Source organism: Balaenoptera musculus, chromosome 5, assembly GCF_009873245.2.
Source record: "Balaenoptera musculus isolate JJ_BM4_2016_0621 chromosome 5, mBalMus1.pri.v3, whole genome shotgun sequence".
NCBI lineage: Eukaryota > Metazoa > Chordata > Mammalia > Artiodactyla > Balaenopteridae > Balaenoptera > Balaenoptera musculus.
The window spans coordinates 77,970,871-77,983,122 of NC_045789.1; the positions used below are offsets into that span (position 1 = coordinate 77,970,871).

A 12,252-nucleotide genomic window follows, 5' to 3' on the forward strand; every position below is an offset into this window, starting at 1 on the left:
GAACTCAAGTAGGATGATGGTGTAGGCAGCTCTGCTTGCTACTTTTACTAAACCCAGTAAATGTCAAGCACTCTTCCAGGCCCCGGAGACTTAAAAATAAGCGAGGACTAGTCTCTTCCTCCAGGACTTGCAACCTACTGTGGGTAAGCAGAGAACAAGATCAGTTAAGATCCTCTTTGTTCATCTTTTTTTTTTTTTTAATAGCTTTAAAAAATTTTTATTTATTTTTGGCTGCCTTGGGGCTTCGTTGCTGTGCGTGGGCTTTCTCTAGTTGCGGTGACCGGGGGCTACTCCTTGTTGCGGTGTGCAGGCTTCTCATTGCAGTAGCTTCGCTTACTGGGGAGCACGGGCTTTAGGTGTGTGGGCTTCAGTAATTGTGGCACGAGGGCTCAGTAGTTGTGGCACGTGGGCTCAGTAGTTGTGGCACGCAGGCTCTAGAGCGCAGGCTCAGTAGTTGTGGTGCATGGGCTTAGCTGCTCTGCGGCATGTGGGATCTTCCCAGACCAGGGCTCGAACCTGTATCCCCTGCATTGGCAGGTGGATTCTTAACCACTGTACTAGCAGGGAAGTCCCTTCATCTAATTTTTTGAAGCAATTAAGGTTAGATCAGGGTCTCAGCAATAAGAATGGAGAGGAAACATCTGAAAGCAGGGCTTGCATATAATTACAAGCCCTTTTTTTATTGGGTCCTGCACCACCTGCTTTTACCCCAATCTGTCTTTATTTTTCCCAATTTATTCCCCTGTTCTTCCTTTTGATCCTCTTCTCCATAGTCAAGGGCGCTCACTGAACACTGGCAAATCAAATAACATCTTATTTAAACCCCTTGTCTTTCTCTGAGCCATGTGTGTTTTCTGCTCTGAGTAGGCTTGACATTCTTTCCATTTAATGTTCCCATCTCCAAGCAGTCAACTGTGTATATTACACATGGAATTAGTTGAAGTTCACATAATCAGAGAGGATGGTGCATTTTCATTAAAACTCTTAGTTTAAATGAAAAAATAAAGGAAATACTAGAAAACAGTCTGCCAAACAGGCATAGAGAAAAAAGTATATGGCCTTGCTTAAAGTGTAACTCTGCAGTCTATCAACTTAGTTCAATAGAGATTTAACTAAATAGTCAAGTACCTGGCATATAGTAGGCCAATCACTGGGATAAGTTGAATAAGACACAGTTCCAGTCCTGAGAATTTTTAGACGTTATAGACAGGTGATGAAAAACGTACCTAGTCAGATGTCTCCTTATCTTTGCCGCTCCTTCTAGTCTGCACCATGATCATTTCTTACTTGCGCTGCCTTAGTGCTTCTGCCATCTCTCCCCACCCCCACTCCAGTCCCCTCACAAAGCTTGCGTGAACCTCTTAAACATAAATCCCGTCACTCTTTCCCTTCTTATTCAGTAACATTCTGAGTCCTTACTCTTAGTCCATAAGGTATGATCTTCCTTTGATATCATCTCCTACCATCATTTCTCTTACTCATTACTCCATTCTACTCCACTCCCACTTGGCTTCTTTACTGTGCCTAGAATATTCTAAACACATTCCCACCCCAGACCCTTTTCCTGGTTGCCTACATCTGGAATTCTCCTCCCAAAACATCTGCATGATTTGCTCCATTACCTTCTGCAGATCTCTGCTCAAAGACTGTCTTATTACTCAGTCCTTCTCTGACTATCTGGCATTCCCTACCTCCCTTTATCGTGTTTTACTTTTCTTAAAAGCATTTACTCAGTAAAATGCATCTATTACCACTGGAATTTACCGTTTATTGTCTGCCTCTCTCAACAATATTGGAAGCTCCACAAGAAGAGGGTCTGATGGCTTTTTTCCCTGTATTTCCAGCATGTGGAATGTTGACTGGCATGTTGTCAATGGTCAATAAACACTCCTTAAATGAACTGGATCAATGATTGGGAGTTATGCACAGGACTTTAGGGGAGCAGGGTATGTGGTATAACCTGGGAGGAATGAGGGGATCAGAGAACAATTCTTTAAGCAAGTAATGTTTGGGCTGAGACTTCATTCATTCAACATTCTTATGGAGTTTTACTATGTGCCAGACACTATTCTAGGATGTAGCTGTCATAAAGGCAGACAAGTCCCTGTTCTTGTGGAACTTACAATCTTGGAAGAAAGACAAGAAACAAGCCAATACATGGGTAAATAAGAAAAATATCCAACACTGACACATGCTATGCAAATAACTAAAATAGGATAATGTAAAAGACAGCACACCTAGGGGGTTACTTTAGATTGGGTCATTAGGGAAGTAACTCTAGGAAGTGACATTTCAGCGGAGACTTGAAGGACAGTGAGTAAGCACCCATGAAAAGATGAGGGGGTGAGCATTCCTATAGGGAGACAGCCAGGGAAAAATCCTTAAATGGAATAGGCTTGAAGTGTTCAAGGGACCAAATGGAGGACACATAGCTGCAGAGAAGTGGGCAAGGAGAAGAGGGGCATGACTTAAGATCAGACAAGAAGAGTACTAGGAATGAGTAGGACTTAGGAGGTGAAGCAGGGGAAGAACCAGATGGAAAAGCATTGTAGGTGGTAAGAACAGCAAAGGCAAGAAAGCAGGAAATAGACTGGTATGTTTGAGTAACTCTAGGAAATGCGTTTCTCCTGAGTCCAATGCACAAATATGGAATCCAGAACACTGTATGGCTAAATTCGTTTTTTTGTGAAGCTTCTGGCACATTTTGCTGCAGCTGAGAAAAGAGAACCATCTCTCTAGTAAACACAGCCTCAGGGAGCTCTATAACCAACCTACTTTGGAAGGTGGGAAGCAAATGCAACCTTGCATATTGTATTCTAAACACAACCTCAGATGTGTTAAGCTGTCACCACCCCCATTTTAGACACTAAAGGACCAGCGGGTGGGTTAAGTCACTCACAGTCAAGAGCTGGGGCTCAGTTCCATGTCATGCTTTACCCAGTGCTGTTTCCTCTGCTGTCCAGTATCTCATTGACTGATTCAATACACCTGCCTGGAATGATCCTTGCCATCAATTTCTTCTATGGACCTTGCCTTCTACAGTTTTTCTTTGGCTTTATCTGTCTTCTCCTGTACCTACTTAAAATTTAGAAAATATATTTTTCCTTTTTTCCCCTCAGCTAATCCTAATCCATTCCATGTTTTATGGAGGCTGTTCTGTAGCTCAACCTTCTTCTACTGACAAAAGTGATGCAAACCCAAATAAACTCAAAGATGGGATTAATAGGCTTGGATACATTTCTTTACAGTAACTAAGTCCCCAAGGAATGTCTAAGTCTTTGGGAATCTTGACATATCAGAATTATTAACAGTTGAGACTTTGTTATCAGTAGAACGAGATTCCTCAGAGAAGGTAGTGTTGACTTCACAACAAGGAATTTATGTTGATGATTTTTCAAGTAAACAGTGACTTATGAGTAACTATTCAATATGTGTGTCACAATGGCTTGCTGCCAATGGACACTATGCATTGCAATGAGATTAAAGCCATTTTGAAACTCTTATTTTATACATCCTATTAGAAGGCACTATGAAGTATACCAAGACAAAATATTTACAGTCAACCCTTGAATAACACAGGTTTGAACCGTGTGGATCCACACGTGTGGATTTTTTCGGTAGTAAATACTACAGTATGAAATGATCCATTGTTGGTTGAATCCTCGGATATGGAGGGACCGTGGATACAGAGGGCTGACTGTAAAGTTATACGTGTATTTTCAACTACACAGAGGGTCAGCACCCCTAACCCCTGCATTGTTCGAGGGTCAACTGTATTCAGAAGGAAACACATGAGGGGTGAAATTTTCTTCCATTAACAATGACACATTTTCGGTGGGGGGGGGCGGGGTGGTGGTGTGATGAATTGGGAGATTGGGATTGACATATATACACTAATATGTATAAAATGGATAACTAATAAGAACCTGCTGTACAAAAAAATAAGATTCAAAAATTCAAAAACAAACCCCAGAAAACTCTCTCCCAACCCAAAGAGTAAAAAAAAAAAAAAAAATGATACATTTTGTACTCTTACACCACAAACCTTTAGTCCATAGTCCTTACTTAACAATGTAAACATGTAGTTAGGATAGCACTGGAGAGTTAAGATGTCCATTGCAAATGAAGGTGACGAATTCTGACTAAATAACGCTATCAATAGTTGCAGGAGCCATTCACTTAAAAATTTTTTTTGGATGTCTAAGATATGCCCAATGTCTTCTAGTACTTTTCTATTAGGTGGCCTCATCAATAGTGTCTACAAATGCCAGGATGTTTATGAATTTTAGCAATGACATGCACAGTTACTGTTTCTTGCAAGGCTGATGGTTTTTGTTTTTTTGTTTTTTTTTTGGTAAATGGTAAATTCCCAAAATGCTTGGGAAAAAGGACATTCTTCAATGCAAATAAAAACTAAAAGGTAGGACAGAAGGCAAGGACTGACCAAGCTGCTAAAAAGAAATACTCGGGAGAGAGTTCGTCCCAATTTTTTGATGCAAAACATTTCTAGAGATGCCAGCTTAAAGGCAGGTGCTCAGCAACCTTGCCCTTTTTGACATTAGTGGAGGTTAGCAAAAAAGCAAATAAACATAATTTGAAGAAAAAGATGAGCCAATACTGGGTAGGGTCCAAGAAGCAGAGCATAAAAGTGCAAAACATCAAAAATGACTAAATATTTTACTTCCATTTTCCAGTGTTTCTTTTCACCCACGCTTAAAGAAATGAAATATTTCGGGGCTTAAAACTTATATTTTATAGCACCCAAATTGTGACAAGAAACAAACATTAGTTATTTAACTGACATAATTAAAAATGAAATTAATATCCGCGTTACCTGAAATTCTAATCCATAGTTTTCTCTGCAGAATTCTCTTAATTTAGGATACACGTTTTCTCTTAGCGCCTGTCTTTCTGCTCCCGTGTCTGTGGTAGAAAAGCAAACACACAGAAAGTGAGTTATGTCCACATAGTACACATTTCTGGAAAAAAAGAAAGCTTACAAATAAACATTAACATTAATATAATCAAGCTGGGGTGCTGCATTGTGAAATGATGGGATATTTGCCTGCTGGAGAAGACTTGCTCTTAACAGAGCATGGGGAGCGGAGATGTTTACCGCGCACACAGGGCGAATGGGAGCCCTGGGTAAGTTCTGTGCATGCTGGCAGAGCTGGCAATTCACAGCTCATTCTTTATACCCATGTAGACCCTCACATGGCGCTCTTAAGTAGCCGCAACCACATTGTCTTTCAAAGAGGTAGAAGGAAAAATTGTAAGGCTATCAGGTGTAGCTCCATTGAGTGTAAATATTTCAAAACACACACACACACAGACACACACACTGATTACTGATTTCCAAAAGCATCCAGACTCTATCATTCCCTACAGTATTTAGAAATAATGCTACTTTTACAAGATTCATTACAGCATCTGTGCAATCAGCACAATAGTCAGGAGCGACAAACGGTAGGAGTCAACATCTAAAACTAGCAGATTCCACTGGCCAGTGGTTCAACATTAGCGTCTCCCACCCTGGGATTAGGGACCTGTTATATCAGAGAGGGGATCGTTTTACATGTGCCAGTGTGTTAAAAGCTTCGAAATAAAATATTTAAAAATTATCCGTGTCATTAAAAAATACAAGAAGAAACAGAGAACCTGAAACCAGAAGAACCATAACATATGTATGTATTTAATGTTGAATGTTCTGCACAGAAAGGGATTCTACAGCCACTTGTGCTGGACGGTGCTCTACATCAGTGATGATGCTGTAAGATGCTTACAGCAAAGAGAATGGTCCTCGCCCAGCTAACTTCAGAGAAAGATAAGAATCAGAGCTTAAAAAATTAGGTTAATGTGTTATCTCATGAAAAGGACCATTTGCTAAATGTACCTCAATCCCAGCCACAACCATGAAACATCTGCATACCACATTTATAACTCAGGAACCAGTTTAAAAGACTGTCCTTGTTATTCTCAAGCACATCTGTCCATGCAAACTCAACCATATGCCGTGTTGACCTACTCTACTTTCCTACTGTTCTCAAGCTTGTTTTGAGAGGCAAACAACCAATCCCAAGAGTCTGAGATGCAGCGGCAGCTTGACAGAGTGACAGGAACCAGTGTTTACACGGGAACCAAAGATTCAATACAAGGTCTTTGAGATTACCCTGTGATCCAAACAAGTAGGGTCTTTTCCCCCCATAGATCCAACAGGGACCTAAGTCCAAAGGGAAAGCAGGAAGACCACGTTGAGGAGGGTACACCTGAGCAGTGCCCATGTGCCATCACGACACTGGTGGAAGCAGCAGATTATATAATCAGCACATGATTTATATAATCTTGGGATCAGGTGCCCATCCTCCCTCACCCCACTGTAAGGGCTGAAAACACTAACTTCGAAGTAAAGCTGATGATATTCAATCTCTCTAAAAGGCTACCGATTTTTAAGACCCAAATAACAAAAAGTCAGTTTAAAAATGAAGAGATACTACCAGATGTGGAATTTGGGAATATATTAAACAAGGATTATTGGTAAGATATTCTAAAAAAAAAATAGTATTCAAATAATACATGAAAAAAGTTATGAAATGAGCAGAAATTTGCTTCTTAAAAATGTTATTGTAGGGCTTCCCTGGTGGCGCAGTGGTTGGGAGTCTGCCTGCCAGTGCAGGGGACACGGGTTCGAGCCCTGGTCTGGGAGGATCCCACATGCCGCGGAGCAGCTGGGCCCGTGAGCCACAACTACTGAGCCTGCGCGTCTGGAGCCTGTGCTCCGCAACAAGAGAGGCCGCGATAGTGAGAGGTCCGCGCACCGCGATGAAGAGTGGCCCCCGCTTGCCACAACTAGAGAAAGCCCTCGCACAGAAACGAAGACCCAACACAGCCATAAATAAATAAATTAAAAAAAAAAAAGTTATTGTAACTCTTATTACTGGGTCCCGAGACCTGAATGTGTCATAGTAAGGAGGCTAAGACAGAAATGCAATATCTAATTACTAACATTTACTGAGTGCTTACTGTAGACTAGTAGTGTGCTAACTTTTTCTATGTGTATTTTCTTAGTCACTTCTGTCAAAAACCCTATGAAATAGGTAAAATTATCAGTCCATTTTTAAAATAAGAGGAAACAAATATAAAGGGGTTAAGAGACATGCCTGAGGTCATATGACCACTAAGTTGGAGAACCTGGATTTGAATTTAGAGAGCCAAATGCCATACTCTGCTCTAACCATGGAAAATATGCAACTGTACAAAGAATCAATCTTTGAAAATGACAAATGCAAGAGCTTCCCAGAATGGTTAAGGGATGCTGAAGTCCTAATATTTATGAAACAAACAAACAAAAATCTCAGTTACCCGTGACAGATTTTTCCCTTTCTATAATACACCCTTCAACAGCCACCCATAAATATGTTCTCTTGCTCCATCCATCTCTAAATAAATCCTGAATGAATCTACTTCTCTGCACCTCTGGTACAAGCCAAACTCATCTCTCAACTGGACCCTATCTTGCTGTTTCCATACTTGCCTCCGTCAATCCATTCTCCACAGAGCAGCCAGCCAGACCAATCTTATGTAAAAACATAAATCCGATCACATCACTCTCTTGTTTAAAATCCTCCAGCAGCTCTTCATGGAGCTTGGAATGAAATCCCCACTCCTTACCTTGAACGTTCTCTCCTTCTCTAAGCTCATTTCTTACCACTTGCCCTGTTCATGTCACTCAAGCAGCGCTGGCGTTCATTTGGTTCCTGGGTTATATTCTCACTGGTGACCTCTGCTCTAGCCATGACTTCCTCCTGGAATGCTTAGTCCCATGATCATTTCATGTCATCTCCTGTCATTCAAGTGTCAGCTTTAATGCCACCTCCTCAGAGAGGCCTTCTCTGAGCCCTCCAGCTACAGAACCCCTCTCTATCACACCATCTTCTTCAAATTCTTTGCACGTTACTCATCACTATAATTATCTGTTTACTATGTGTCTCCCCCACTGCCACGTGAGCTCAATGGGACTCAGAACCTTCTTCTGTCTCTTTCGCTGCTGCATCCCCAGTGACTAGGGTCATGCTCAGTTAAGGAAGGAGTACGTGAAAAAACCCACACAGGCACCGGGGATAAAAATGAGCTGACAGGCAATGCGTCTCGGCAATTACCTCCAGAAACAGAAAGCCTTCCTACATTACAATATGCCATTGGTTGGACATGGAATCAAGACTGTGAAATTCTGGGAAATACATGATCGGGTTTAGAAAGTTGAGTTCATGAAGTAAGTGAATGAACTGAAATACTGATATCTTTCCTGGTTTCTGTGTTTCTGGCAAAATACTAATATTTTATCAAATTATGAATATCTAAAATGTGAGGGAAGTATATGACAGGCATTCTGTATTATTACTTATATTACAAAAGTGACTCAGATTTTCCTATATTTGTATTAATATAGGATGATTGGGTCTGGAAATGGAAAAGTAAGTAAAATAGAATGGATTAATTATGCTGGGTGACAGATAAGCTGGCTTAATTATACAAAACCCTGATTCATACTGACAGCACATCCGGATGGTTGGCAATTAAAAAACACTAGAATGTCATGGATAGGAAAAATTAAGTCACAGAATGTCACACATAAAGAGGGACCTCTTACAAAAGTGTAAATCAAGACGAGGTATGTCATCATTTATTCTTCATAGTCACTGCATCCATTTGTATCTGTCTAGCTCCTGAATGCTTTGAAAAGATGCATTAACACTTTGGCAGCACTAAAGATGTTTTTAAAGAGTTGCTTTCTAAATAATTCCTCTATAATTTCAGAATTAATGACGGTCTCTGTGTAGTATCTGAGTTACCTGCAGGAAGAACATTAGCTGGCGCAGAATTATCAGTCAATATCATTATCCTACTTCAAGCAGGGTTTAGATTAATTCCAAGCTTTTATTAAAAATAAGAGTGCCAAAATGACCATGTTGGACTGGAACTTCTTACTGCCCCACCTCACCCAACCTTAAGAGCATGGACGTTAGATTAAGTCATTTCCCTCTTGGCAGCTCACAAAACTTACCTAGGATCCACCTACAGCTGTCATTCCAGCCTGGGTTCCCAAGTCTCTGTAGGTTTGCTCTTGCCTGGATTTTCCCTCTTTACCTGGCCCCTTAGCCAATGATTCATCTGGACATCTTATCTGACTTTTGTTGTTGTTTGGGTTGATTTCCTGTCTGGCAGCTGCCCAGAGGCTACCTCCTCTCCATGCCCTACAAGTCCTCTGTGCCCAACCATCACCCTCACCATTCCTTATTTCCATATCGCCACATCCTGTCAATTTTATCATAATCTTCTTTTGAATTTGGCTAGGCTTTTTTGTCTACTCTCTATTTTTGTACTCACCATCTCTCAGCCCTTAGAGTCCAAAAGTCTCCTATTTGATTGACCTGTTACCTGTCCCTTCTCATTGCAGTCTTAAGCTCCACAGAGCTGCTGGAGATAAATTCTAAGACAAAATAAAAGTGAAAACTAATTTGATCATTAAAGACCTTGGCTGGCATCTGGTGGCCCAGAGGATGAAGGCCAGAATAATCAGCAGGTGTAAATGTATCTTCGACCTAAGTTCTATCTTCTACTGCTCTTTATCATGCACCCTCCAGGGTATTTTTCAGATATTACTTGAACCCGAGCCTTGTCTTTACACATACTGCTTTCCATGCCCAGAATCCCCTATCTACTGCATCCCCTTTGCTTGGCAGACTCCGACCCTCCTGAGTCCCAATCAAAGGCAGCACAGTTTGTGAATGCTTACTAGACAGAGACAGGCATGCCCTGGTCACCCCATAGCACTTTGTTCACCCCTATATAACATCATGTATTTTACTTTATTATAAATATAATATTTTTAATTTATTTATTTTTAGTCTGTCTCCCACCATTAGACTTGTGAATTCATGGGAGGCAAGGACTTCCTCATACATAATTATTATAATTAGGAATGAAATGCCACATAGCATACTGATGCTACAGAAGTTAAAAAAAAATTTATAAGGATATACTGTGAACAATAACTTTATTTCTAATAAATTAGAAAACATGGGTGAAATGAACAAATTCTAGAAACAGAAATTACTGAAACTGACTCAAGGAAAAGAAAATCTGAAGAGATCTACAGCAAGTTAAAAAATTTCAATTAGGTGTTAAAAATCTTCCCAAAGAAAATCACCACCCCAGAGTATTTAACTGATATATCAATATTTAAAGAAATAATCCCTTACACTTTCAGGAAAGTGTAGAAGGAACACTTCAACTCATTCTTTAAGTCTATATTATCCTAAACCCCAAATGAGACAATAACATCAAAAGAAAAAACACAAAACAAAAACTGCAGACCAATATATATCCCTCATGAACACTGAGGCAAAAACTCTTAGCAAGATACTAGCAAACTGACCCCAGCAATATATACACTGTCACCAAATGGGATATAGTACAAGAATGATAGGTTAGTTTAATGTGGAATATGCCACATTAATACAGGGCATGACCATATGATCACTCCAAAGATGCAGAAAAACTTTTGCCAAAATCTAATACCCATTCAACCACAGGGAAGAAAAAGTAATTTCTTTGCCCTGATAAAGGGCACTTACACAAAACCCTACAATTAGCACCATGTTTCATGGCTTAAGACTGAATATTTTCCACCTATGATCAGGAACACATTATCACTTATAGTCAACATTTTACTGGAGGTTGTAGTCAGTGCAGTGAAGAAAAAATTAAAAATAAAGGCATCTAGACTGAAAAGGAAAAAAAATATTCTCAGATGACAAGGTCTTGTATGTAGAAAACCCTGAGGAATCCAGAGGAAAAATACAATGACTAATAAACGATTTCAACAAGGTGGCTGGATAGACTATACAAATCAACAGTATTTCTCTATACTCACAATAAACAATCCAAAAATGAAATAGAAAAACTGCATTTACAATAGCATTAAAATAATAAAACACTGAAAAACAAATTTAACAAAAGCAACGCAATACATACGTTGTAAACCATAAGACCTTGCTGAGAGAAAGATCTAAAAGGAGATCTTTCATCTTCATGGATGGGAAGACTCAATATTGTTAGCAGCAATCCTCACCAGTTACAGGCTCGAGATTCTCCAAACTTATCTACAGATCCAACACAGTCCCTATCAGAACCCCAGCATATTTTGCAATTATTTTTTCAGTGCCATCATTGAAATGAAGTTTTAAAGCACACTTTGGTCAGTCTTGCTCATTATCTGATCTGTTAAGTACACCAACTGGTATCAAACAGAAAAGACAGTAGAGGGACTAACTGTGGTTCTAGAACCAAAATCCCCGTGTCTGAATCCCAGCTCTTCACCTGCTAGCTGTGTGATTTCAGGCAAATTAAAAGATGTCTTTTTTTTTTTCATTTATCATGTGGAATCAAAATTACTAGTATCAAGCTTATGAGGTTGTTGTGAAGATTAGATGGAGTCTTTCAACACCACCTGGCATGTGGTAAATACTCAATAAATGTTGTAATTATTCTATCAAACAATTTGGGGAATCAAAGATTAAAGCATCTTTTATTACTTATGATAATTTTTAGCACTGAAAGATTTATAGTAAAGTAGCTACAACAATCATGATCTTATCCCACATTGTAGTTCTTAAAATGATCAAATTTTCAAGATAGTTTTCAAAGGTTTAGGGAAAACCATAGTTAAAATGTAATTTAAAAAATATCACCAGTTTAGGGTTTCCCTGGTGGTGCAGGGGTTAAGAATCCGCCTGCCAATGCAGGGATCACGGGTTCGAGCCCTGGTCTGGGAAGATCCCACATGCCGCGGAGCAACTAAGCCCGTGCGCCACAACTACTGAGCCTGTGCTCTAGAGCCCGCAAGCCACAACTACTGAGCCCATGCACCTAGAGCCTGTGCTCTGCAACAAGAGAAGCCACTGCAATGAGAAGCCCACGCATCGCAATGAAGAGGAGTCCCCACTCGCAGCAACCAGAGAAAGCCCGTGTGGAGCAATGGAGACCCAACTCAGCCAAAAATAAAGAAATAAAGGCTTAAGTTAAAAAAAAAAATATCACCAGTTTATCCAAATACTCTTAAAAGTTCCCAGTAGGAATTCACTAACTGTATTACTGCTATACCTCAATACCCTTTAGGAAAAAAGAGTAAACTATAAAAGATAACAATGCTGGGCTTATTTCTGGTAATACTGTGGAAAAGAACCCTCACAA

At 40.0% G+C, this 12,252-nt stretch overlaps 1 protein-coding gene across 1 annotated transcript in view; it reads right to left on the reverse strand.

The window, feature by feature from the left end:
- The window catches only part of NWD2 (NACHT and WD repeat domain containing 2), a 191,917-nt gene that overhangs the window by 108,305 nt on the left and 71,360 nt on the right, over nucleotides 1-12,252 (reverse strand). The window contains exon 2 of the mRNA XM_036852643.1: nucleotides 4,835-4,923. Within this exon, the coding sequence (XP_036708538.1) occupies nucleotides 4,835-4,923 (89 nt within the window). The remainder of the gene's footprint in view (nucleotides 1-4,834; nucleotides 4,924-12,252) is intronic.